This window comes from Heptranchias perlo, chromosome 14 (genome assembly GCF_035084215.1).
Source record: "Heptranchias perlo isolate sHepPer1 chromosome 14, sHepPer1.hap1, whole genome shotgun sequence".
In the NCBI taxonomy this organism is placed as follows: Eukaryota; Metazoa; Chordata; class Chondrichthyes; order Hexanchiformes; family Hexanchidae; genus Heptranchias; species Heptranchias perlo.
The window spans coordinates 31,085,617-31,108,202 of record NC_090338.1 but is presented as its reverse complement, the minus strand read 5'-3'; the positions used below and the strand labels follow the sequence as shown (position 1 = coordinate 31,108,202).

The 22,586-nt window shown below is 41.0% G+C and overlaps 1 protein-coding gene across 4 annotated transcripts in view; it reads right to left on the bottom strand.

Annotated features, from left to right (window-relative positions):
• Window positions 1-22,133, bottom strand: part of LOC137332405 (pterin-4-alpha-carbinolamine dehydratase 2-like) — a 78,029-nt gene extending 55,896 nt beyond the window's left edge. For 3 of the 4 annotated variants that reach the window (XR_010965654.1, XM_067996213.1, XM_067996214.1), the window contains exons 1-3: window positions 22,005-22,133; window positions 21,707-21,899; window positions 9,478-9,609 (exon numbers count right to left, since the gene is read on the bottom strand). Coding sequence is in view for 3 of the 4 variants with exons in the window: in XM_067996213.1 (XP_067852314.1) it covers window positions 9,478-9,609; window positions 21,707-21,805 (231 nt within the window). In the remaining variant the exon portion in view is untranslated. The remainder of the gene's footprint in view (window positions 1-9,477; window positions 9,610-21,706; window positions 21,900-22,004) is intronic. The other variant, XM_067996216.1, reaches the window with a different exon arrangement.
• Window positions 22,134-22,586: the final 453 nt, after the last annotated feature.

The following is a 22,586-nucleotide window of genomic DNA, read 5'->3' as shown; positions in this document are numbered from 1 at the left end:
AGTATCCCAAGCTGGAGAGGCTGAAGGGTAAAAGAAAAACAGCCTTGGTTCCTGCTCTTGATTGCTATCGTGATCTCTCATAGAGGTCACGATAGCAATCAAGAGGTGCATGCATGAACGTCGAGAGACACAGGATTAGGCTCTGCTTCCCCATCATATCCCAGTCAAATATTCAGTCCCTAATCACTATCTTCATAGAAGAATAGTCATTTGGGAAAGTTACTGGATGGATACATGCATCTATGGAGCGGTATCCCAGCATGTGTGACCACTTTGGGAGACATGATGTGGAGATGCCGGTGATGGACTGGGGTTGACAATTGTAAACAATTTTACAACACCAAGTTATAGTCCAGCAATTTTATTTTAAATTCACAAGCTTTCGGAGATTTTCTCCTTCCTCAGGTAAATGTTTCGAGATCTTGAAACGTTTACCTGAGGAAGGAGAAAATCTCCGAAAGCTTGTGAATTTAAAATAAAATTGCTGGACTATAACTTGGTGTTGTAAAATTGTTTACACTTTGGGAGAGGGGAAGAGGAGAGAAAACTGCAAAAAAATTTTTTAAATGTTCATGTGAATTAATTTAGAAAAAGCTGAGATTTGGCAAAATCGATATTAAAATTTTATTTTATATTCTGTACACAAAGGAAAGTTTTCAAGACAATTCTTTAACATAAGTTACTGCAAATAATTACAGACCAAATAATGTAGATGAATGGTTACATTATACTGGGGTCCAAAAAGTCACCTCTCTCCCTGTCCAGGACTGGGGCAGAGTTCCTGCTACAGGCCCTAACCCTAAGATGAATATCTCAGGTTAAAATTATTCCATCTCAAGAAAAAATCCCTCCCTAACCAAAATACCCCCACTACAAATCCCTATGTATATATATGCCTGATCATTCATACATACATACAGACAAATTAACGACCATGGCAACAGATATTAGCTTATAAAAGAGCAGTGTGCTGGGACATCAGGCACACTAGAATACAATATAAAGATATAGGACAGGTTATGACAATTCGAGTATGTACCCTTCAACAGAACTGAAGACTGAAAATTAGAGAGGCATTTTAGTAAGGTTGGAAAAACTGAAGAGAATAAAGATGGAAGGGGAGTGGGAGAGAGCCAACAGATACACCAATCACAGAGAGAGGGTGGGTTAAATAACCTGCAAACTGCTTAATAGAAAATAACTGATATAAAAGTCAGTGAAGTGATGTTGAGGTAAAGAAATGACAAACATAAGAATATGAATAGTGGAGGGTAAAGTGATGTCTTAGAGATCCACATAAACAAAAATAGGAGAAAAAAAGGAAAAATAGAGAAAAAGAGGAAAAAATATTTTAAAAATATGAAATTAAAACAGAAAATGCAACTGAAATACGGTGGATTCACCAGTCATGAGAACAGGTCCACTATGCGGACTCAGACTCAATCAGCGCCATGCTCCGAGAAAGGATCTCCAACCCAAGCGTAGCTGCCTCCCCTCCCTGTACAATGTACAAGAGCATGGAATGGTAGGGCACAGATTTGTACCCAGATTCTCTATACATGAGCTCAGAGACAATTACCTACTACATAGTATAAATTATTAAGAACATAGTAACATAAGAAGTAGGAGTAGGACATACGGCCCTTGAGCCTGCTCTGCCATTCAATATGATCATGGATGATCTTCAACCTCAATTCCACTTTCCCACCCTATCTTCATATCACTGGATTCACTAAGTGTCCAAAAATTTATCAATCTCAGTTTTGAATATACTCAACAACTGAGCATCCACAGCCCTCTGGGGTAGAGAATTTCAAAGATTCCCAATCCTCTGAGTGAAGAAATTTTTCCTCATCTCAGTCCTAAATGGCAAACCTCTTATCCTGAGACTATGAAACCTAGTTCTAGATTCTCCAGCCAGGGGAAACATCCTCTCAGCATCTACCCTGTCAAACCCTCTCAGAATTTTATACATTTCAATGAGGTCACCTCTCATTCTTCTAAACTCCAGAGAATATAGGCCCATTCTACTCAATCTCTCCTCACAGGACAACCCTCTCATCCCAGGAATCAATCTGGTTGATTCGTGTACTTCGTTGCATCCCCTCTAAGGCAAGTATATTCTTCCCTTGGTAAGGAGACCAAAATTGTACACAGTACTCCAGGTGTGATCTCACCAAAGCCCTATATAATTGCAGCAAGGCTTCCTTACTCTTATATTCCAAACCCCCTTGCAATAAAGGCTAACATGCCATTTGCTTTCCTAATTGCTTCCTGTACCTGCTTGTTAACTTCCTGTGATTCATGTACAAGGACACCCAAATTCCTCTGAATACCAACATTTATTAGTCTCTCACCTTTTAAACAATGTTCTGCTTTTCTATTCTTCCTACCAAAGTGGATAATTTCACATTTCCCCAAATTATACTCCATCTGCCACCTTCTTGCCCAATCACTTAACCTGTCTATATCCCTTCACAGCCTCTTTGCACCCCACAGTTTACTTTCCCACCTAGCTTTGTATGATCAGCAAACTTGGATACATTACACTCGGTCCCCTCAACTAAGTCATTGATATAGATTGTAAATAGCTGAGGTCGAAGTACTGATCCTATCAGCACTCCACTAGTTATATCCTGCCAACCCGAAAATGACCCGTTTATTCCTACTCTCTGTTTTCTGTCCGTCAACCAATCCTCAATCCGTGCTAACATATTACCACCAATCCCATGAACCCTAATCTTGTGTAACAACCTCGTGTGGCACCTTATCGAATGCCTTTCGAAAATCCAAACATACAACATCCACTAGTTCCCCCTTATCTACCCTGCTAGTTATACCTTCAAAAAACTCTAATAGATTTACCAAACACGATTTCCCTTTCGTAAAACCATGTTGACTCTGCTTAATCATATTATGATTTTCTAAGTGCCCCGTTACCACGTTCTTAACAATAGATTCTAGCATTTTCCCTACTACTGATGTCAGGCTAACTAGCCTATAGTTCCCTGTTTTCTCTCTCCCTCCTTTCTTGAATAGTGGGGTTACATCTGCTACCTTCCAGTCCACGGGGGCCGTTCAGGAATCTAGGGAATTCTGGAAGAGCAAAACCAATGCATCCACTATCTCTGCAGCCACCTCTTTTAAAACCCTAGGATGTAGGCCATCGGGTCAAGGGGATGTCGGCTTTTAGTCCCACTAATTTCTCCAGTACTTTTTCTGTACTAATATTAATTCCTTTAAGGTCCTCACTCTCATTGGACCCTTGATTCCCTACTATGTATGTTTTTTGTGTCTTCTTCTGTGAAGACAGATACAAAATATTTGTCTCTGCCATTTCCTTATTCCCCTGTCTCTGACTCTAAGTGACTCACGTTTACTTTCACTAATCTCTTCCTTTTTACATACTTGTAGAAGCTCTTACAATCTGTTTTTATATTTCATGCTAGTTCTCAAATTCAATTTTCTTCCTCTTCATCAATTTCTTGGTCTTCCTTTGCTGATTTCTAAAATGCTCCCAATCCTCAGGCTGACTACTATTTTTGGCAACATTGAAAGCCTCTTCTTTTAATGTAATACTATCCTTAACTTCTCTAGTTAGCCACGGTTGGACCACTTTTCCCATGGAGTTTTTATTCCTCAAGGGAATGAACATTCATTGAGAATTATGACTTATTTCTTTAAATGTTCACCATTGCTTATCTACAGTCATATTTTAAAATCTAATTTCCCAATCTACCTGAGCCAACTCACCCCTCATATTTAAACAAAGCCAATTACGTAGGTATAAGACCCTAGTTTCGAACTTAACTACATCACTCTCAAACTCAATATGAAATTCTATCATATTATAATCATTCCTCCAGAGGATCCTTTACTATCTTATTAATTAACCCTGTCTCATTAACAATACTAGATCTAAAATAGCCTGTTCCCTAGTTGGTTCCTCGACATATTGTTCTGGAAAACTGTTTCGAATGCAAACTATTTTAGCCAATTTGGTTTGCCCAGTCTATACGAAGATTAAAGTTCCCCATGATTATTGCATTACCCTTGCTCCTCTAATTTCCTGATTTATATTCTGTCCAACAATATAACTACTGTTAGGGGGCCTAGGAACTACTCTCACCAGTGTTTTCTGCCCGTTGTTATTTCTTAGCTCCACCCATACTGATTCTACATCCTGATTTTCTGAGCTAAGATCCTTTCTCACTACCGTCTTTACCTCATCGTTTATCAGGGCTACGCCCCTCTTTTTCCATTTAGCCTATCTTTTCTAAAAGTCAAGTACCCTGGACTATTTAGTTCCCAACATTGGTCACCCTGCAACCATGACTCAGTAATGGCTACTAGATCAAACCCATTTATCTCTACTTGTGCCATTAATTCATCTATCTTGTTACGAATTGTAAGGTGCATTCAGAAATAGTGCCTTTAATTTTAACTACTTTTCCCTGATGTGACCTTAGTCACTAATACCCTATTACCTTTGTTAAACTCTCTGTCCCTTCCTGAAACGCTCTGCTCGTCTTTAACCCAAATCGCTACTCTGCTCTACAGCCTTGACTTTTCTCTTTAGACGTATAAATTTACCCTTACCTGAACGCGCCCCCCCCCCCCCCCCCATTAGTTTAAAGCCCTATCTACCACCCTAGTTATTCGATTACTATGGCTATTTTGCTTTGTTAGTGCAGGTTAAAGCATCAATAATGTAATTGTCAATTGAAGATCAATTTGAAAAGTTCAAAATCACCAAGGTCTTTAAACCATATTAAATGTTTTCACGCTATTTTTCTCAACAGTGTAACTTCAAGGCCCATGTCAGCAAGAAGTTGCTTTGACTTTAGGAGGTGGAACTGCCCATGAACATAACTACTAATCTCAAACTTAAACAAACTTCAAGAGATTATGACTTTGCTTTACTTAAGTTAAAAGACAAAAAAAGTTATAGTTCAGCAAAAAATTTTTAAAACTCTTGCCTACACATCCTATTTGGCCTGTGAGCTTCTACAAGAATAAGCTAAGAACTGTCTCAACAGACACTGAAACATCATCGTCCTCACCTACACAGTGCACTGAAAATATCACTGTGCAGGGACAGTGACAAAGTGAAAGGTTAGATTGGGATTAGGACTTCAAAAGGGAACCAGACTGTAAACAAGTGTGTGCTGAATCCCAGAACAGATCTCGTAATACTCCATCAGCAAGGAGATTTACAGACAACTTGAAGATTTTTTTTAAAATGTCAAATCTTTTTAAATAGAACTCAACATCGATAAAACATTTCCCGTGAATGGCATCCTGCATATAAAGTTTATCAGATTTTTTATTATTAGTCTGTATAATTTAACCAAACCTTGATTAAAATTAGTGAATTTATTTAGCTTACCATGAGGGGTCAAATACCATTCATGTGGGTTACACCTGCATCCAATCATCACCCAGCCTTTGATAATTAGCAAAAGATTCACATGCCAAGACCAAATTTGTCTCAAATGAGAGCCTCATGGTCCGGTTTCCTATCGTAATGTAGCCATGCTGATCCTTTGAGCTATGATTGAGACACAAAATGAAAATCTCTAACAATAAGGCTTACATAATATTATTCCTTTTTTCTTCATTACTATTCTGGTCAGTAATTCAACAGGCACCAATAGCGTCTGGTATCTCACCCAGGCGACTATTCAACTGAATGATGGACAGCAGGCAATTCACTGATGCCCATGTAAATGCATTTTAAACAGAAGTTAATAAATAGCAATCAGGACAAAACTAATTGGTATTGCTGGGTTAGGAAAAATCAAAGTCAATTGCAGCACCCTTCTGTTATCCCAGCTAACTCAACACAGACCAAAGATCAAACCTGGCCCTTTCAACTCTATATGGTTCAGCACCACACGGGCATTTATCCATTGGCCACTGGAGGAGGTCAGACTATTGATGGCTTTACCAGTGATGAAAGCAGTAATGACTAATCACCACTATGATGTTCTGTTGGAAGAACTAACAGGCAAACTTTATCCCACTGCTTTACTTGTACAGGTTGCTTGAACCCAAGTGTGTAAGAGTACGCACGCATACGATCCTTGTTTGGGGAGGAAGGCGGGTCTAGACTACATCCATCTCCACCTTCCCCATAAATTTCAATCCTCAATCAAGATGCCAATATGTATGCTTAAACAGTGTATGCAGGGAGTATATTGTCTAATTCTAGAACTAATGCTGTTTATGGGACCTTGCAAATTGTATGCCATGCTTACCTACGTTAACAGTGACTACAGTTCAAAAGTAATTCATTGGTTGTGAAGCACTTTAGGCAGTATATAAATGCATGTTCTTTCTTTTCTTTCTTGGCACATGAGCAGGTGGAGATTAAACGACTATGACTACAAGTTTTCACATCATTTTTTTCGCAGCATTAGAAAACCAATGCATTCCACAGATGTACAGCTTTGGCTTTTATTCACTGACACCATTAACATACAGCAAAGTTTCTGCTTCAGCAGCTAAAAGTATATTTATGATATTCACAGCAGTTTCCTGCAAGCCTCAGATATTTATTTCTTATCACAAAAACCTGGAACAATTTGCCATGGGGAATAAAACCCAAGAACACCAATCGTTTTGAAAGTCCCACGCTTGCAAAATGTCCAAGTCTCTCTCTGACTGATAGCTTTACCAGTAATGCAGGAGATGTAATGTTCTGGTGCAAGGACCAATAGGTAAAACTTTATCCCATCACCTTATTAGTCCTCCTGCATAGGTTGCTTGAATCCATGTACAAGTCATTTTGATACTGAAGAGAACCCCTTAAGGGATAATTGGTGAGTATTTTAGAACTTGCTACTAATAGGGGTTGACTCTGAGAAAGCTTTTCTTTTTAAAAAAAAAATAGCTCCAGCATATCCTGAACTTATTCACCAAAGATCCGCTGTATCTCATTAAGAAACTTAATAGATTTCAATGAAGGTCTGATGGTAGAAAATACATAATCAGGCAAACCTAGACACAAGACAACAAATTGTGTTCCCACAGTAGCTCAACAATAGACTATTGAAGTATTTTTATGGTCTGTATATTATTCACTAGTGAAAGTGTGTTAGTTCACAGCACTGAAATTTGAGTAGCAGAATATGCATAGCTGGGTGTAGTATGTGGTGCACGCCCAAAGATCAATATAGGCAGTTTAAAATTTAAGTCCGACTGCAGCATTACTAAAATTAGGAGTCCCAGGTGGCCACAAAAATCTCTCAGGATCCATGAAATTGATGCGAGAGGCAGCAGGCAGTATGAAATTTACAAATCCCAACAAAAATGAAAAAGTCAACAGCACTCCCTGTGTGACGAACAAGGAGGCAGCCAGAGAGAAGGCAGAGGTAAGTGAGAAGTTGGTGGAATTAACTTACTGGAATGTGCGCACGTGTGCAATCCAATTAATCTGATCCAGCAATTCAATTCCAGCATAATTTAAAACCCCGCTCACCTCTAGCTGCCTCCTTTTTCCTTACATATGGAATGCTGTCGACTTCATTTTTTCTGTATCAGGATTCATGCAATTTGGGTCCTGGTTATTATGCTACATGCAACTTCCCACCTGTTTTTCTTTGGTGCTATGCAATTTATAACTCCCCAAGACTCCTGAGTTTACAGACTGCACCAGTTTCAGTCTTCAGGTGTGCGCAATTCACAGACTTCATTTCAGATGCATTTACAAAGCTTCTAAATTAAACAATCTTTCTCTTAAATTCCCCATTAATTATAATTTTTTACAACAAAAAAAACTATATATTTACATGGATATTGTGTCACTAGCTGGTGTTCAGCTTTACTGCAAAGTAATTTGAAGCAGAAACTTTTAAATTAACTTTTGTTAATCTACCCATGGCATATTTGAAAAATACTTGAAATAAATCTCTCATTGTGGTACATTTTATTTAATCTGACATAACAATATTAAAAATTGAATTTTGCTTTGCAAAAACGTGTGAATTACAAGTATAGATTTATTTGATCAGCCTTTTTTTCCTTTGCATTAAAAGAGCATTTGTTGTTCCTAAAATATGAATCGGTCTATTGATGAGATTGCAGGACAGTTTGTATGGTTGTTTTTTTGGTTTTGTGTCCACGAGGAGACGTGAAATGTGATACATGTCATGTGACCCCTACACTCTCCAATCTATTCCCCCCCCAAATCTCCCTCCACACTCCAACTAGAGACTTAAGTTTTGCCACTGGACTTATTAGATACAGAATGTTGAGGTAAAGCTAAAGTAGCTCTTTTGTTCCTGGTATAAACATGGAGATCCGTCTTAACTGCTAAAAATTCTTGTACTGCAGCTCCAGTTGTACAGGATTGATAGCCTGGCTCTGGCTATGCCTTGCCTTGCCTTGCCTTTCTGCAATGTTGCAGAGGGTGTGCCCTGCCATGGAACAGACCATCTTTATTCAGTCTGCTGATCTGTGCTACTTTGGACTGTACTGAGTCCAGGAACAAGGAATAGCTTTCTTGAGTTACTGATATCAATCTGAGTGACACTGCTAATTAATGCCTATTTAGAGGCATTTTTATCCTTTATGCCACATGACAGCTGACTTAAGACTGCCCCAAATCTATTTCACTAATGATGTTCACAATGAGCAGAGACAGGAGGCTTTTTTAAAAATCTAATTTTGTTTAGAGGTACTAACAATTCACAGGTGTTTACAGTCCCACAGCTGAAAACAACCCTCTGATACCTTGCCCACTCTTCATGTGAGAACCCAAACAATTAGCTAATTTCAATCACTTTGGAGTCATTATAGCTGAGCTCAATCCTCCTCCTGCCAAATATTTACATACACTTATGATCCAACGGTAATCAAGAGCAGGAACCTGGGGGCATTTGTCCCCATCGAGAGCACTGAAGCTGGCAGTAGCACCAGTTGAGATTGGCTAACAGACCAAGGATCAATTCTGGGACATTACTTGTCTGTATGGTTCAGTATATCAGAAACATATGCACCCACTGGGCCACCAGGAAACCCAATGACAGGAGATTTTCATCCCATTGTCTAAGCTGACTTTAAATCCAGATGCTAGAGGTGAAAGAACATGGCTCTAACCAACTATGACACCAAGTCCCTCAGCTACAAAGAACTTGAGGGGTGAAATTCTTCCCATCAATTTCACCAAAATAAGTACAAATCAGGTACACTCCTGTTTTGGTTTCACACCTACTTTTTCACTAAAATTATCAGGAGGAATTTCAGCCCCACATTCTTTCAATGTAAGGCTTTAATCATTTTTCAATTCCAATTATTATTGAACGATTCACAGATAAAGTTGTTCAAAGGGCTTTATAGATACTCCGCATCAAACTCAGTTAATCACACATCCCTAGCTTATAACATGGCTTTTATACTGAGGAAAGAAAACAAATGTTTGAGAGGATTACTGCCAAGCCATGGTAACTATTTTTGCATTACAAAATACTGTACCTGGTTAAAATTCTTGAATGAAAATTCTTTGAAAAGTGCATCTCTGTCTTCAACACCTTCCCAGCCGGCTGCTTTTAATTCTGGTAGAAGTTGTTCTCTTTCCTCTGGGGTTAACCACTGTGTCGCTGAAGCCTAAAAGAACATTGAGCACAAGATATTAATGATAAATACTTGAATGGAAAAAAAATTACAAGGCTACGGGGAAAGAGCAGGGGAATGGGACTAATTGGATATCTCTTTCAAAGAGCCGACACAGGCACGATGGGCTGAATGGCCTCCTCCTGTGCTGTACCTACTATGATACAGTCATCTGCCAGGGAGTCACGGCAGTTCATGGCCTGTTACAGCAGGAAAAGATAGCCAGATGCCTACAAAAAATGTTTTCTTGTCCCTGAAAATGTTGCTATTGATGATGGGACCTGGGCATGGCCATGCTTTGAAAGCGCTTGCTCAGGCACCCCGACCCCTTCTCTTGAAGCCCTGAGGCACTCTTTGTCAACCGTTGGACACTGAATGCCAGAGCTTAAAAAAGTAGCACCTGGGCAAATGTGGGAAACATGGAGAAGGCAGTGTTTTGCTCACATGAATCAAACTGACATTGGCCAGCCATCAAAATCTGGCATTATGGGACCCACCCTGGAAAAGAAGAGAGGCAGAGCTCGCCCTCAAGTAGTTTTCCACTTGCAAATTGCCAAAAAAAAAAGATGGGGGTGAGGCGGAAAGCCTAGGGCAAAGTGTGTCTGCTATTCAACTATGTGGGGCATTACAAATGTGCCCAATCCTGCTCCAAAACATATTTTTTCAAAACCATGATCCTGCCAAATAGTAATCCTGCCCAGTATGAAGACCTGCGTAGCTGTACAAAACCTTCAGTGTACGTACCTGCATGTTCCTTGTAACCTATAAAGCAACAACAAATTGCATTTATATAGCACCTTTAATGTAGAAAACATCACAAGACACTTCAGAGAAACATAATCAGACACAAGTGGACGTTGAGCCAAAGAAGGAGGTAACCAAAAGTTTGGTCAAAGAGGTGGTTGTTAAGGAGGGTCTTAAAGGAGAAGTGGGAGGAGGAGAGGCACAGAGGTTTAGAGCTTGGGCATGGTTGCCAATAGTGGAGAAGAGGGAGCAGGAATGCACAAGAAGCCAGACTCGGAGGAAGGGAGAATTCAGGGGGACTTGTATTCCTGGTGGAGGTTAGCGAGAGAGGGAGAGGCATGGCCATGGAGGGATTTATACAGAAGGATGATAATTTTAAATTGGAGGCATTGGGGAACCAGGAGATAATGCAGGTCAACAGGGATAACTATGATGGCAAAACAGGACTTGGTGTAGGTTAAGATACGGGCAGCAGAGTTTTGAATAAGATGATAAGAACATAAGTTCCTATGAAATAAGAGCAGGAGTAGACCATTCAGCCCCTCGAGCCTGCTCTGCCATTCAATAAGATTGTGGCTGATCTTCTACCTCAATTCCATTTTCCCCACCCTATCCTTTGATTCCTTGAGTGTCCAAAAATCTATCTATCTCAGTCTTGAATATACTCAACAAATCTCGGTCCTAAATGGCCGACCCCATATCTTGAGATTGTGACCCCTAGGGAAAAAGCCTCTCAGCATCTACCCTGTCAAGCCCTCTAAGAATTTTATATGTTTCAATGAGATCACCTCTTATTCTTCTAAACTCCACAGAATATAGGCCCATTCTACTAAATCTTTACAGAGATGGAGAACGGGAGGTCGGCCAGAAGAGCATTGGAAGAGTCAATTCTGGAGGTGGCAAAGGCATGGATGAAGGTTTCAGTGGCAGATGGGCTAAGGCAGGGGTGGAGGCAGGTCATCACACGGATGTGGAAGTAGGCGACCTTTGTGATGGAGAGGATATGGGATCGGAAGCTCAGCTCAGAATCAAATGGGACGCCAAGGTTGCAAACAATCTGGTTCAGCCTGAGTCAGTCACTGGGAAGGGAGATGGAGTAGGTGGTGAGTGTGGAATTTCTAGCGGAGGCTAAGGGGATGGCTTGGTCTTCCCCATGTTTAGCTGGAGGAAATTGTGGCTCATCTAAAACTGGAAGTCGTTCAAGAAACCTGACAGCACAGAGGGTCGAGAGTGGTGGTGGAGATGTAGAGTTCTGTGTTTGTCGTGCACATGTGGAAACTGGCCCCTTGTCTTTGGATGATGTTGTCAAGGGGACAAGATGAGGAAGAAGAGGTCCAAGGATAGATCATTGGTTGAGGACTCCAGAAGTGACGATGCAAGTGCTGGAAAACGAGGCCATTGCTGGAGATGCTACGGTTATGATTGGACAGGTAAGAGTGGAACCAAGCACAGTCCCACTCAGCTGGACAATGGAGATGAGGCATTGGTGGAGGATTGTGTGGTCAACAGTTTCAAAAGCTGAAGAAAGTCCAAGGAGGATAAGGAGGCATAATGCACCATGATTACAGTTACAGAGGATGTCAACTGTGACTTTGATTAGGGCAATTTCAGTGCTGTGACAGGAGAGGAATCCTGATTGGGGATATTTGAACAAGGAGTTGCAGGAAAGGTGGGCACAGCTTTGAGAGGCGACAAAATGTTCAAGACTTTTTGAGATGAAAGGGAGGTTGGCGATGGGGTGCTAATTTGCAAGGATAGAAGGGATAAAGTGTTTTTTTTTAAGGAAGGGGGTGATGTCAGCAGTTTAAGGAACAGTGCCTGAGGAGAGTGAATTGTTTAATAAAATAACAGAAGGACTTGCATTTATATAGCGCCTTTCACGACCTCAGAACGTCCCAAAACGCTTTACAGTCAATGAAGTACTTTTTAAAGTGTAGTCACTGATGTAATGTTGGAAACATGGCAGCTAATTTGCGCACAGCAAGGTCCCACAAACAGCAATGTGATAATGACCAGATCATCTGATTTTGGTGGTGTTGATTGAGGGACAAATATTGGCCAGGGCATTGGGGGAACTCCCCTGCTCTTCTTCATGTGATCTTTTACGTCCACCTGAGAGGACAAATGGGGCCTCAGTTTAATGTCTCATCCGAAAGACGGCACCACTGACAGTGCAACACTCCTTCAGTACTGCACTAGAGTGTCAGCCTATATTATGTGCTCAGGTCACTGGAGTGGGACTTGAACCCACAACCTTCTGACTCAGTGGCGAGAATGCTACCAACTGGAGCCACAGCTGACACCGTGGCTCTAGTTGGTAGCACAAGTAGCATGTACTCAGTATTTCTGCACTCTACCAAAAACATGTAAATTCATCTACAGCTCATTAACAGCAAGTTAAAGTTATCTGAAAAAAATAATTTGTATCATACGTCATGACAGAGGTTTCCGTTGGAGTGCAAAAATGCTTCAGTCGCAAAAGCCTTTATTCTGCTGCAATTCCTTAAATTCACCACAAGATGGCAAATCATCTCTAACTAACAGAACCCAACAACCTTAAACTTGATAATACAATAAACTTCTAAACCTACAACTACCTAAACTTCAGATAACAAGTTTGCACTTTTGAAACGGTCAAAAGCAATCAAAGCTTGAGAGACTTTTTTAAACAAAGCGCATCACCAGGAAATCTAATAGTCACTGCTGATTTCTCACATTTTGATGGCTGAGTCAAAGTCTTAGTCATAGACTACAGTATCATTTAGGAGGGAATTGGGTAAGTAATTGTAAAGGAAGAATATAAAAGAAAGGGCAGGGAAATTAGATTACAGGCATGATAGGCTGCATAACCTCCTTCTGTGCTGTGACTTCTATGTCTCTATGATAATGATGGATTCAGAAGCTCAATACGAACTGGTCAAAATGAGTTGGACAAAATAAATTAAGTGGACAGATCAATGGCAGATGAAACTTAATACAGACCAGTGTAAAGTGTTGTAACCCACAGAGACCAATTGTAGTGCCCTACTACAACTCCAGGTGCAGTTAGTTAATGTGAAGGACCTGACTCAAACTATCCAAAAAAATTCACCCCACTTTATCTTAACAATTAGAGAACATGGCCACTATCATCAGTCAGAAGTGAGAAGAAAGGATAGCGTTTGAATGTGTGGGAGCTGAAACATTCTTCCAGTTTTTAAAAAAGTAAACTAATCGAGACTGCATCTGCTACGGCAGGTTTACTCCCTCTGCAATCGGCAGGAAAACTATACACTATAGAGAACACTGTTCCTGTGAAAATAACGCACCTCTTGTGCTACTGCTTCTCAGAGATAGTGGGTTTTGCTGGTATTTGTAGTAAACCTTCTGCTGTTTATAGGTCACTCAGCTGTACCTTCCCTTGTATAATACCGTACTTAATTTACTGCACTCACTTCAGTTTCCATTTAATGGTAGAGCACTCCCCTTATTCTTTGTCAATTATCAACCTTGTACATAATATTTAATTTCAGAGTAACTCATCTTAGGCTCTAGTCATTAATACACTGTAACCTTTACTATGCTGAAAATGAAAGCAGTCAAAATTAAAACAAATCAATATTACTGTTTATCCAAATATTCTGCTTTGGAAATTAATTTAAAAGCACAAGTTTCACTTCATATAGTTTTAAGCTCATGTACAGCATTTCTTTAATCCTTTCTGCCCCTTAGTATAGTATTACATACTGCAGCTAAACCATTTCCCTGTATCACAGTCCTTTTCTGTTATCTGACTTGATACCTTGAAAACATTCACCCAAAGTTGCCATTACATATTATCAAATGATGCAACCACATTCCTCAGAAGTTTGTCATGGTCAACATCTGCTACCACCAGCGTACCTCTCAACTTGCACTGTGTTATATAGGTGGAAAGCCAGTGTGTGATTGGGGCGTTTCCGTGGAACTACTAAATTAGCAGGTTCTGCCAGCTTGAGAGTTTTGCGTACTACCGCCACTTTTCTCAGCAGTGCTGTCCCATTTAAAATGGGACGATCGACAGAAATGGTCACCAGTGAACTCCACCACCATGGATGTTAAAGCATTACTGCCACTGATAAATACAAATTTAACCCAACCATGAAAGGAGCACCATCTTCACGAGAAAGTGTGTGCAAGTGAACAAAAAGTCTGCTAAAGACACAAACACGGTGATGTAAAACACACTGAAATGAATGTCAAAACAAAAGTTTATTATGCATGATTCTTCTCCTTCCCAGACAAAAAGAGTCTGACAAACACTTTCACCTGAATTCAGTGCCCCTTAAACACAACAGGTTAGGGCTCCACTGGTGACTAAGTGGATAAATGCACCGTAAAATGCAACATGGAGCCATACGGACCAGGGAAGATTCAGGTTTGAGTCCTGGTTTGTGCCAGAGAGATGGTGCCCATCAGCATCATTGTCCCCAGTCTGAGGGGAGAAATAAAAAGATCCAGTGGCCTCCCCACTGGCAGGCCCACCTTTGTAATATCAGCCTATGGCCAGCAAGCGTTTTTACATAAGGAACCCCTAATCATTGGCTTTAGGCACACAGATGTGAGTACAAGTCTTTCATGGAGAATTCCTTTAATTTATGTACAACGAGTATGTGGTGGATGTTCTTCATTATTCAGATATAGAAGATTATCAGACTGCAGTCTCGTAAGCATGGGATCTGTAACAGTTTGTTTCTTTTTGGGAACACACAAGAGCAATACTACAAAACTGACACTGTCCAACACTTATAAGTTCTTAGCTGCCTCATGCTACAGCCTCAGGCAAAACCCATTTTCTAAAAAAATCAGTATCCAACTCCAAATAAATTTAGGGGGAGAAAAGTGGCATCTTTAAACAAACTCAAAAGTAAAGTATGTTGTGAATTAGCACAAGGGGAGCAAAAGAAAACAGGCTGCTAACCTTCATACTGTGGTCGCAGCAGCACACTCAGTAAGCCAGTTAATGTTAGTCTCTCTTTGAAAATGTGTTTCTGTTTCGCTGATAAATTGCCAAAAGTCTATCATATCAAAGATATTGTATTCAGTGGGTTAGCTAAACTTCAAATGCGGCCAATGCATTTTCTAATTGGTTGCATTTATGACTAAAAACCAAACATTATAAATTCACATCTGATTCAAAACATCTATTCTAAAATGTACTTAAACATTTGTTGCAGCATTTTTAATTTAAAATTTACAAAATTATGTTGGATGAGCTAAGTACCATCGATTGATGTAAATGTTTACGAAAATATGATAGGATTGTTCTCTTAGTCCCAATAAGTGATGCACAAAATACCAAGCAATTTAGAGGCTAGGGGGTCTGCTAATGTGAGGTGTGCAACAGCAACCCTCGCTGCAAATTCTTGTCTGTGAGGACCTCCCTGGTATCAGGCCAATGTCCCAGAGTATCGCAAGGGAAATCGATAACTTAGTGAGCAGAGAATGACAAATGCAATTCTGTTTCAACCACTTTGGTGCGCACAGTCATCCTCGTTTCCTGCCGATTTTTCCCTCCCCCCTTAAAGGCATTAACTACTTCCTGGGTACAGTTCAACAGGTGCTAGCCATCCTCTTGTAACTTACCCCAAAGCACATTCTTTATGTGAGGGCCTGGACAGTGAGAACTGGCAGGCCATTTTACAGCAAAAGGCAACAGACGTAAGTCTAACCTTGTTTCACCCAACATCAATACACATGGACTTCCAGCAGCGGATGCTGGATAGCAATCAGTAGAAAGAAGTCGCGCCAGTTTTCCGTGCCCAAACCCAGAGGTGCTGAGATCAGTTAATTCATCACAAACTGGGAACAAACCTGGGTTCATCATGATCTTTGTGGCTCAGCTGCTCATCACCTTGATCAGCTGAGCCAGTGAAACAGCCCTCATTTTACAGCCACTTTAAAATAAACATCTAAAATATTTTTGTTTTGTCCTATCGATACAAGATGCAACAAAAATAAAGCTTTTTGTCTATGGATTATTTATTGGATTCTTTCTCGCTGGTCATGGCACAAATAAGATTAAAATTGGTTACTGCTACCTATTTCTGCAGGCTGCTTTGACTATACCTCCAATAGTGGCCAATTTGCCATGTTATTGCTATTAATGTTTTTAGTGACCTGATAGAGATCTTTCAGATTATGAAAGGGTTTGATAGGTAGACGTAGAGATGATGTTTCCACTTGCAGGGGAGACCAGAACTAGGGGCTATAAATATAAGATAGTCACTAATAAATCTAATAGGGAATACAGGAGAAACTTCTTTACTCAGAGCGTGGTTAGAGTGTGGAATTCGCTGCCACAAGGAGTAGCTGAGGGGACTAGCATAGATGCATTTAAGGGGAAGCTAGATAAACACATAAGGGAGAAAGGAATAGAAGGATATGCTGATAGGGTTAAATGAAGTAGGGAGGGAGGGACGAGGCTTGTGTGGAGCATAAACACCGGCATGGACCTGTTGGGCCAAACGGCCCTTTTCTGTGCTGTACATTCTATGTAATTGTCCTTGGATGGGGACTCATCTCAGATAATTCAAAGTGCTTGGAATTGATCAATATGTCAAGCCATTCCATTCAACTACTAGCATGTTGTGGGTTTGTTTAACGTACGAGTTTATCATTTGTATTTGTATGTGCAAATGCTATTTTGAATATTATAAGTATCTGACCATCTCAATTAAATTATTAGATACACTGTTTCAATGTCCTTTGGTCTGGGATATCGTCAAAGGAATTTCAAGCTACATCTTGGGCAGTACTACATAAAGACAAAAATTTGTCTAGAGCCATCAGGGGTATATAGCAAGTCAGTACATTCTGTGGTAGTGGATGCCATTTAAGAAGGAAGCAACTGTACTTCAAGAGTCAGTTTCATATTGCGGGTTAGCGAAAGAAACAGGTCTTAGTTGTTTTGACAAATATACAGTTTTACACCGAGTACTGTTCATTTGCCTGTTTAATAAATTTGTCTAGTGCTTTATAGCAAGAGCCACTGGTTAATAAAGTGCATATTGTTCGCATAGAATCATAGAAAATTTACGGCACAGAAGGAGGCCATTCGGCCCATCGTGTCCGCACCGGCTGAGAAATGAGTCACCCAGCCTAATCCCACTTTCCTGCATTTGGTCCTTAGCCCTGCAGGTCACGGCTCTTCAGGTGCACATCCAGGTATTTTTTAAATGAGTTGAGGGATTCTGCCTCTACCACTCTCTCAGGCAGTGAGTTCCAGACCCCCACCACCCTCTGGGTGAAAAACATTTTCCTCATTTCCACTCTAATCCTTCTACCAATCATTTGAAATCGATGCCCCCTGGTTATTGACCCCCTCCGCTAAGGGAAATAGGTCCTTCCTGTCCACTCTATCTAGGCCCCTCATAATTTTGTGCACCTCAATCAAATCACCCCTCAGCCTCCTCTGTTCCAAGAAAAACAACCCCAGCCTATCCAATCTGTCATCACAGCTAAAATTCTCCAGTCCTGGCAACATTCTCGTAAATCTCCTCTGCACCCTCTCTAGTGCAATTACATCCTTCCTGTAATGTGGTGACCAGAACTGTGCGCAGTACTCAAGCTGTGGCCTAACTAGTGTTTTATACAGTTCCAGCATAACATCCTTGCTTTTATATTCTATGTCTCGGCTAATAAAGGAAAGTATTCCATATACTTAACCACCTTATCTTCCTGTCCTGCTACCTTCAGGGATCTGTGGACATGCACTCCAAGCTCCCTCACTTCCTCTACACCTCTCAGTATCCTCCCATTTATTGTGTATTCCCTTGCTTTGTTTACTCTCCCCAAATGCATTACCTCACACTTCTCCAGGTTGAACTCCATTGGCCACTTTTCTGCCCATCTGACCATTGATATCTTCCTACAGTCTACAGCTTTCCTCCTCACTTTCAACCACACGGCCTATATTTGTGTCATCCGCAAATTTCTTAATCATGCCTCCTACAGTTAAGTCCAAATCGTTTATGTATACCACAAAAAGCAAAGGACCTAGTACCGAGCCCTGTGGCACCCCACTGGAAACAGCCTTCCAGTCGCAAAAACACTGGAAAAACTCCCTCCCATTTATCTAGATATTAGGCAGGTAAAGGCACACTCTGACTTGTAGGGAATGTGAGGTCCACTTACAGTGACCAGTGATACTGAACCCAAGGAAACATCTAGCATTAAAAACCCCAAAACATTACATAAGGTATATATAAAAGATGCAAAATTCTGGTGGCTACATTCTACATTATTACTGAAAATCCAAAGCAAACTTCAAACCTAAATATAGGACCATAACTCATGTTAACATTTTGCTACATGACAAATCAAATCATATGCTAACCACAAACTTTAACTCCCTTGTGAAACAAAGCAATCTGCTGCATTTTGATGCTACAGTGGCAAAGTACTGGACTCCCACACTGAAGTCTCAACCAGCTTCAAGTAATAGTAACATTCAGGCTTGCTCCAGTGGATGAATTTAGCATTCCAGACAAGAAGGAGAAAACTGGCTGGGAGATGCAAAAGGAAGGAAGGCAGTGGAGTCAAATAGCCCTTTTGCACTATCCAATTTCATCTCCTGGCAAGATAAACAACACTCAAATCAGCCATGACTAGATTCTTGGGCTCCACGTTGCTGCACTGCTAATCAAGGAGACTGGTGTACAGTACAAGTCATAGGATTGGATTACAAAATGTAATCTATTATATTACAAAAAATCTAAAAATTAAATCAAGAAAAATAAAATTTAACAAGTATTTTAATTTTTGAATGTAATCAAAAAATTGCATAAATGTGGCTGCAATGCTACCATGGTAGCAGTCAAATCTTGATTATTGCATGATTCACAGTGTAAAAATAGAATATTTGAAGAGGATTCTACAAACTGAAAAGTATTGTTAAACAAGCTTTGCAATATCTCATTCTAATATGTAAAACAAATATAAGATGCATTGTGAAAAGTTATTAAACTTCTAGAATATTACTGACTCGTGAGGTTTACTGGGACACGACTGTCCGTCTCTCTTCCCCGCCCCCCAAACACTGCCCCAAAGCACTACACAGAGACAATCAAAAACAGACACTGAACCAAAGGAGATATTAGGAGTGACCAAAGGTTTGGTCAAAGACATGGATTTTAAGGATCATCTTAAAAAATAGGAGAGGGGGGTTTAGTGTGGGAATTACAGAGCATGGGGTCTAGGCAGCTGTAAGTACATCTACCAATAGTGGGGCAAAGATAGAGGTGGAGATGCACAAGAGGTAAGAATCAGAAAAACAATGAGGTAGATAAGGTGGTTAAGAAGGCATATGGAATATTTTCCTTTATTAGCTGAGGTGTAGAATATAAGAGCAGGGAGGTTATGCTGGAACTGTATAAAACACTGGTTAGGCCACAGCTTGAGTGCTGTGTACAGTTCTGGTCACCACATTACAGGAAGGATGTAATTGCACTAGAGAGGGTGCAGAGGAGATTTATGAGGATGTTGCCAGGACTGGAGAATTTTAGCTATGAGGAAAGATTGGATAAGCTGGGGTTGTTCTCTTTGGAACAGAGGAGATTGAGGGGTGATTTAATTGAGATGTACAAAATTATGAGGGGCCTAGATAGAGTGGATAGGAAGGACCTATTTCCCTTAGCAGAGAGGTCAATAACCAAGGGGCATAGATTTCAAGTGATTGGTAGAAGGATTAGAGGGGAGCTGAGGAAATTTTTTTTCACCCAGAGGGTGGTGGGGTCTGGAACTCACTGCCTGAAAGGGTGGTAGAGGCAGAAACCCTCAACTCATTTACAAAGTACCTGGATGTGCACCCTAAGTGCTGTGACCTACAAGGCTATGGACCAAGTGCTGGAAAGTGGGATTAGGCTGGTTGGCTCATTTTCGGCCGGCGCGGACACATTGGGCCGAATGACCTCCTTCTGTGCCATAAATTTTCTATGATTCTAATGAGTTCGGGAAGGGGGTGTAGGGCTGGAGGAGATTACAGAGATAGGGAGGGAATGAGAATATTAAATGCAAGATGTCAGGGGACCAGGTGCCACGCCAGCAAGAACTTGGAGATGGGTGAGCAGGACTTGGTGTAGGATAGGATAGGATAGAGTTAGCAAGGTTTTGAATGAATTGAAATTTACAGAGGGAGAAGAATAGGAGTCCAGAATGGGAAAGCATTGGAATAGTTGAGTTTGGGAGGTGACAAAGGCATGGATGACAGTTTCAACAGCATATCAGCTGAGGTAGGGTGGAGGCAGACAATGTTACAGAGGTGGAAGTAGGCAGTCTTTCTAAATTAAAGGATGTGGGGTTGGACGCTCAGCTTGGGGTCAAATAGGACACCAAAGCAAACAGTCTGGGAGTCGCCAGGGAGTAGGATGGAATCAGTGGAAAGGGTACAAAGTTTGTATTGGGGGCCGAAGATAATGATTTCAGTCTTCCCAATGCTTAGCTGTAAGAAATTGCAGCTCATCCGTAGCTGGATGTCAGACAAGCAGTCCAACAACACAGTAGCAGTGGAACGTTTGGGACGGGTAGTGGAGAGGGAGTGCCAGGCGTTGTAGCATACATGTGGAAGGTGACCCCCATCTCTACAGACATTATCACCAAGAGGCATCATGTCGAAGGTTGCAGCAAGGTGGAGGAGAATCACAGTAATAGGGAATGTTATTCTTTGCGGGGGAGGGGGGAACCACAACTAGGGGGTCTGCACAATAAATATCCACAGGCCATTTAATTATAGGGAGCCTCGCAACCAATGTCGATCCCACGCTCAGCTGACGTATAAACACGTACACTTTCCATTAGGCGTCGCACAGTGAAGAGTGGGAACCCTGGGCGAGTTGTCTTTTCTTTTGCCTGAAGATGCTGAAACTAATTGTAACATTCTGTGCGCTGCTTTGGCCGGGATCAGCTGAGTCACACAGACTGGGAATCAAAGGTGGGACAGTCCCTGAACTGTATCATTCAGCAACTCAATGGTTAATGCAAAACGTGTGTTTTTTTGTGTGCCATGAAGACAGTGCCCCTTTAACGCCTGTTGTTTTACCCGACAGACGGCAGCTGAATGCAACATGGCTCATCTGCAGCGCACGTCCAAAGAAAAAAAAAAGTTTAGAGAAAAGCCAAGGCTGCAAAAAAAAAAATTCTAATTCACAGCAAGAGACGGCTGTTGTATTTTCACTCGAACGCGGTCTACAAGGGCATTCCCTTCCAAAGACGAAGCCCAACAAGCTGTGTGAGTGAGGTGCTCCCTCTCTCGCACTGCTTACGGGGAAGTGCTGTACTGCACTCCCGTGTTTTCAACCCTGAACACACTCTGCGTCAGTCCAGTACCTACCATTTTTGAAGACAGTCTAAGAGAAGCAGGAGAGTACGCGGAGGGGAGAGTACGCAGCGCCCTGGGCCCCGCCGTGCGGCTGAACATTAACCAGCTCATCGCTCTCCTAATAACCCACGACCTCGAGGTCACTCCTACCGCTTTCTGCCTGCACCGAGCAAAGTCCCCAGACACGGATGGGACGTTCAATTCCCTTCACAAAAACACAAAATAAAACCATTAGTTACCATTTCATACAGTAAAAGTGGCCGAGGCAGATTCATTTTTAAAACGGACTTATTTTAATAGGACAGTATACCGTATCTTCGTCCCTCTGGAGGGAATACGTTGTGCAGTATATATTTTTTGCGTTAGGGCAGTGTGTTTGAATAATTACCATGGGATCCCACCTCTGATTAACAAGAGAGGATAGAGAACCTCTGGCGTCTATCAGCACACCAAGGGGAACTTGGGTAATAGGATCAGGCTATAAATGAGTAGAGGTACAGGGTTCATTTCTAGACGAATAGAATTGAAAAGCAGGGAACTTATGTTAAATTTGTATAGAACCATGGTTGTACTGTGAACTTGGAGTACTGTGAACAATTCTACTCTCCATATTATAAAAAAGGTTAAAGAGGCACTGGAGAAGGTGCAAAAAAGATTTGTTAGGATCCTACCAGAACTGAGGGGTTATACCTATCAGGAAAGATTAAACAAGCTGGTATAACGCAATAAGACACACCAGAGTGTCATGAACTGTAATTATGTACAATGTGTTCATTGAACTGTACTTGATGTAACCTGCAAATTGTATAATCTGTATTGTGTACATTTGGAATGTGATATGACAACTGTATTGTATGTTTTGCTGCAAATTTTATGAATAAAGTATATATTT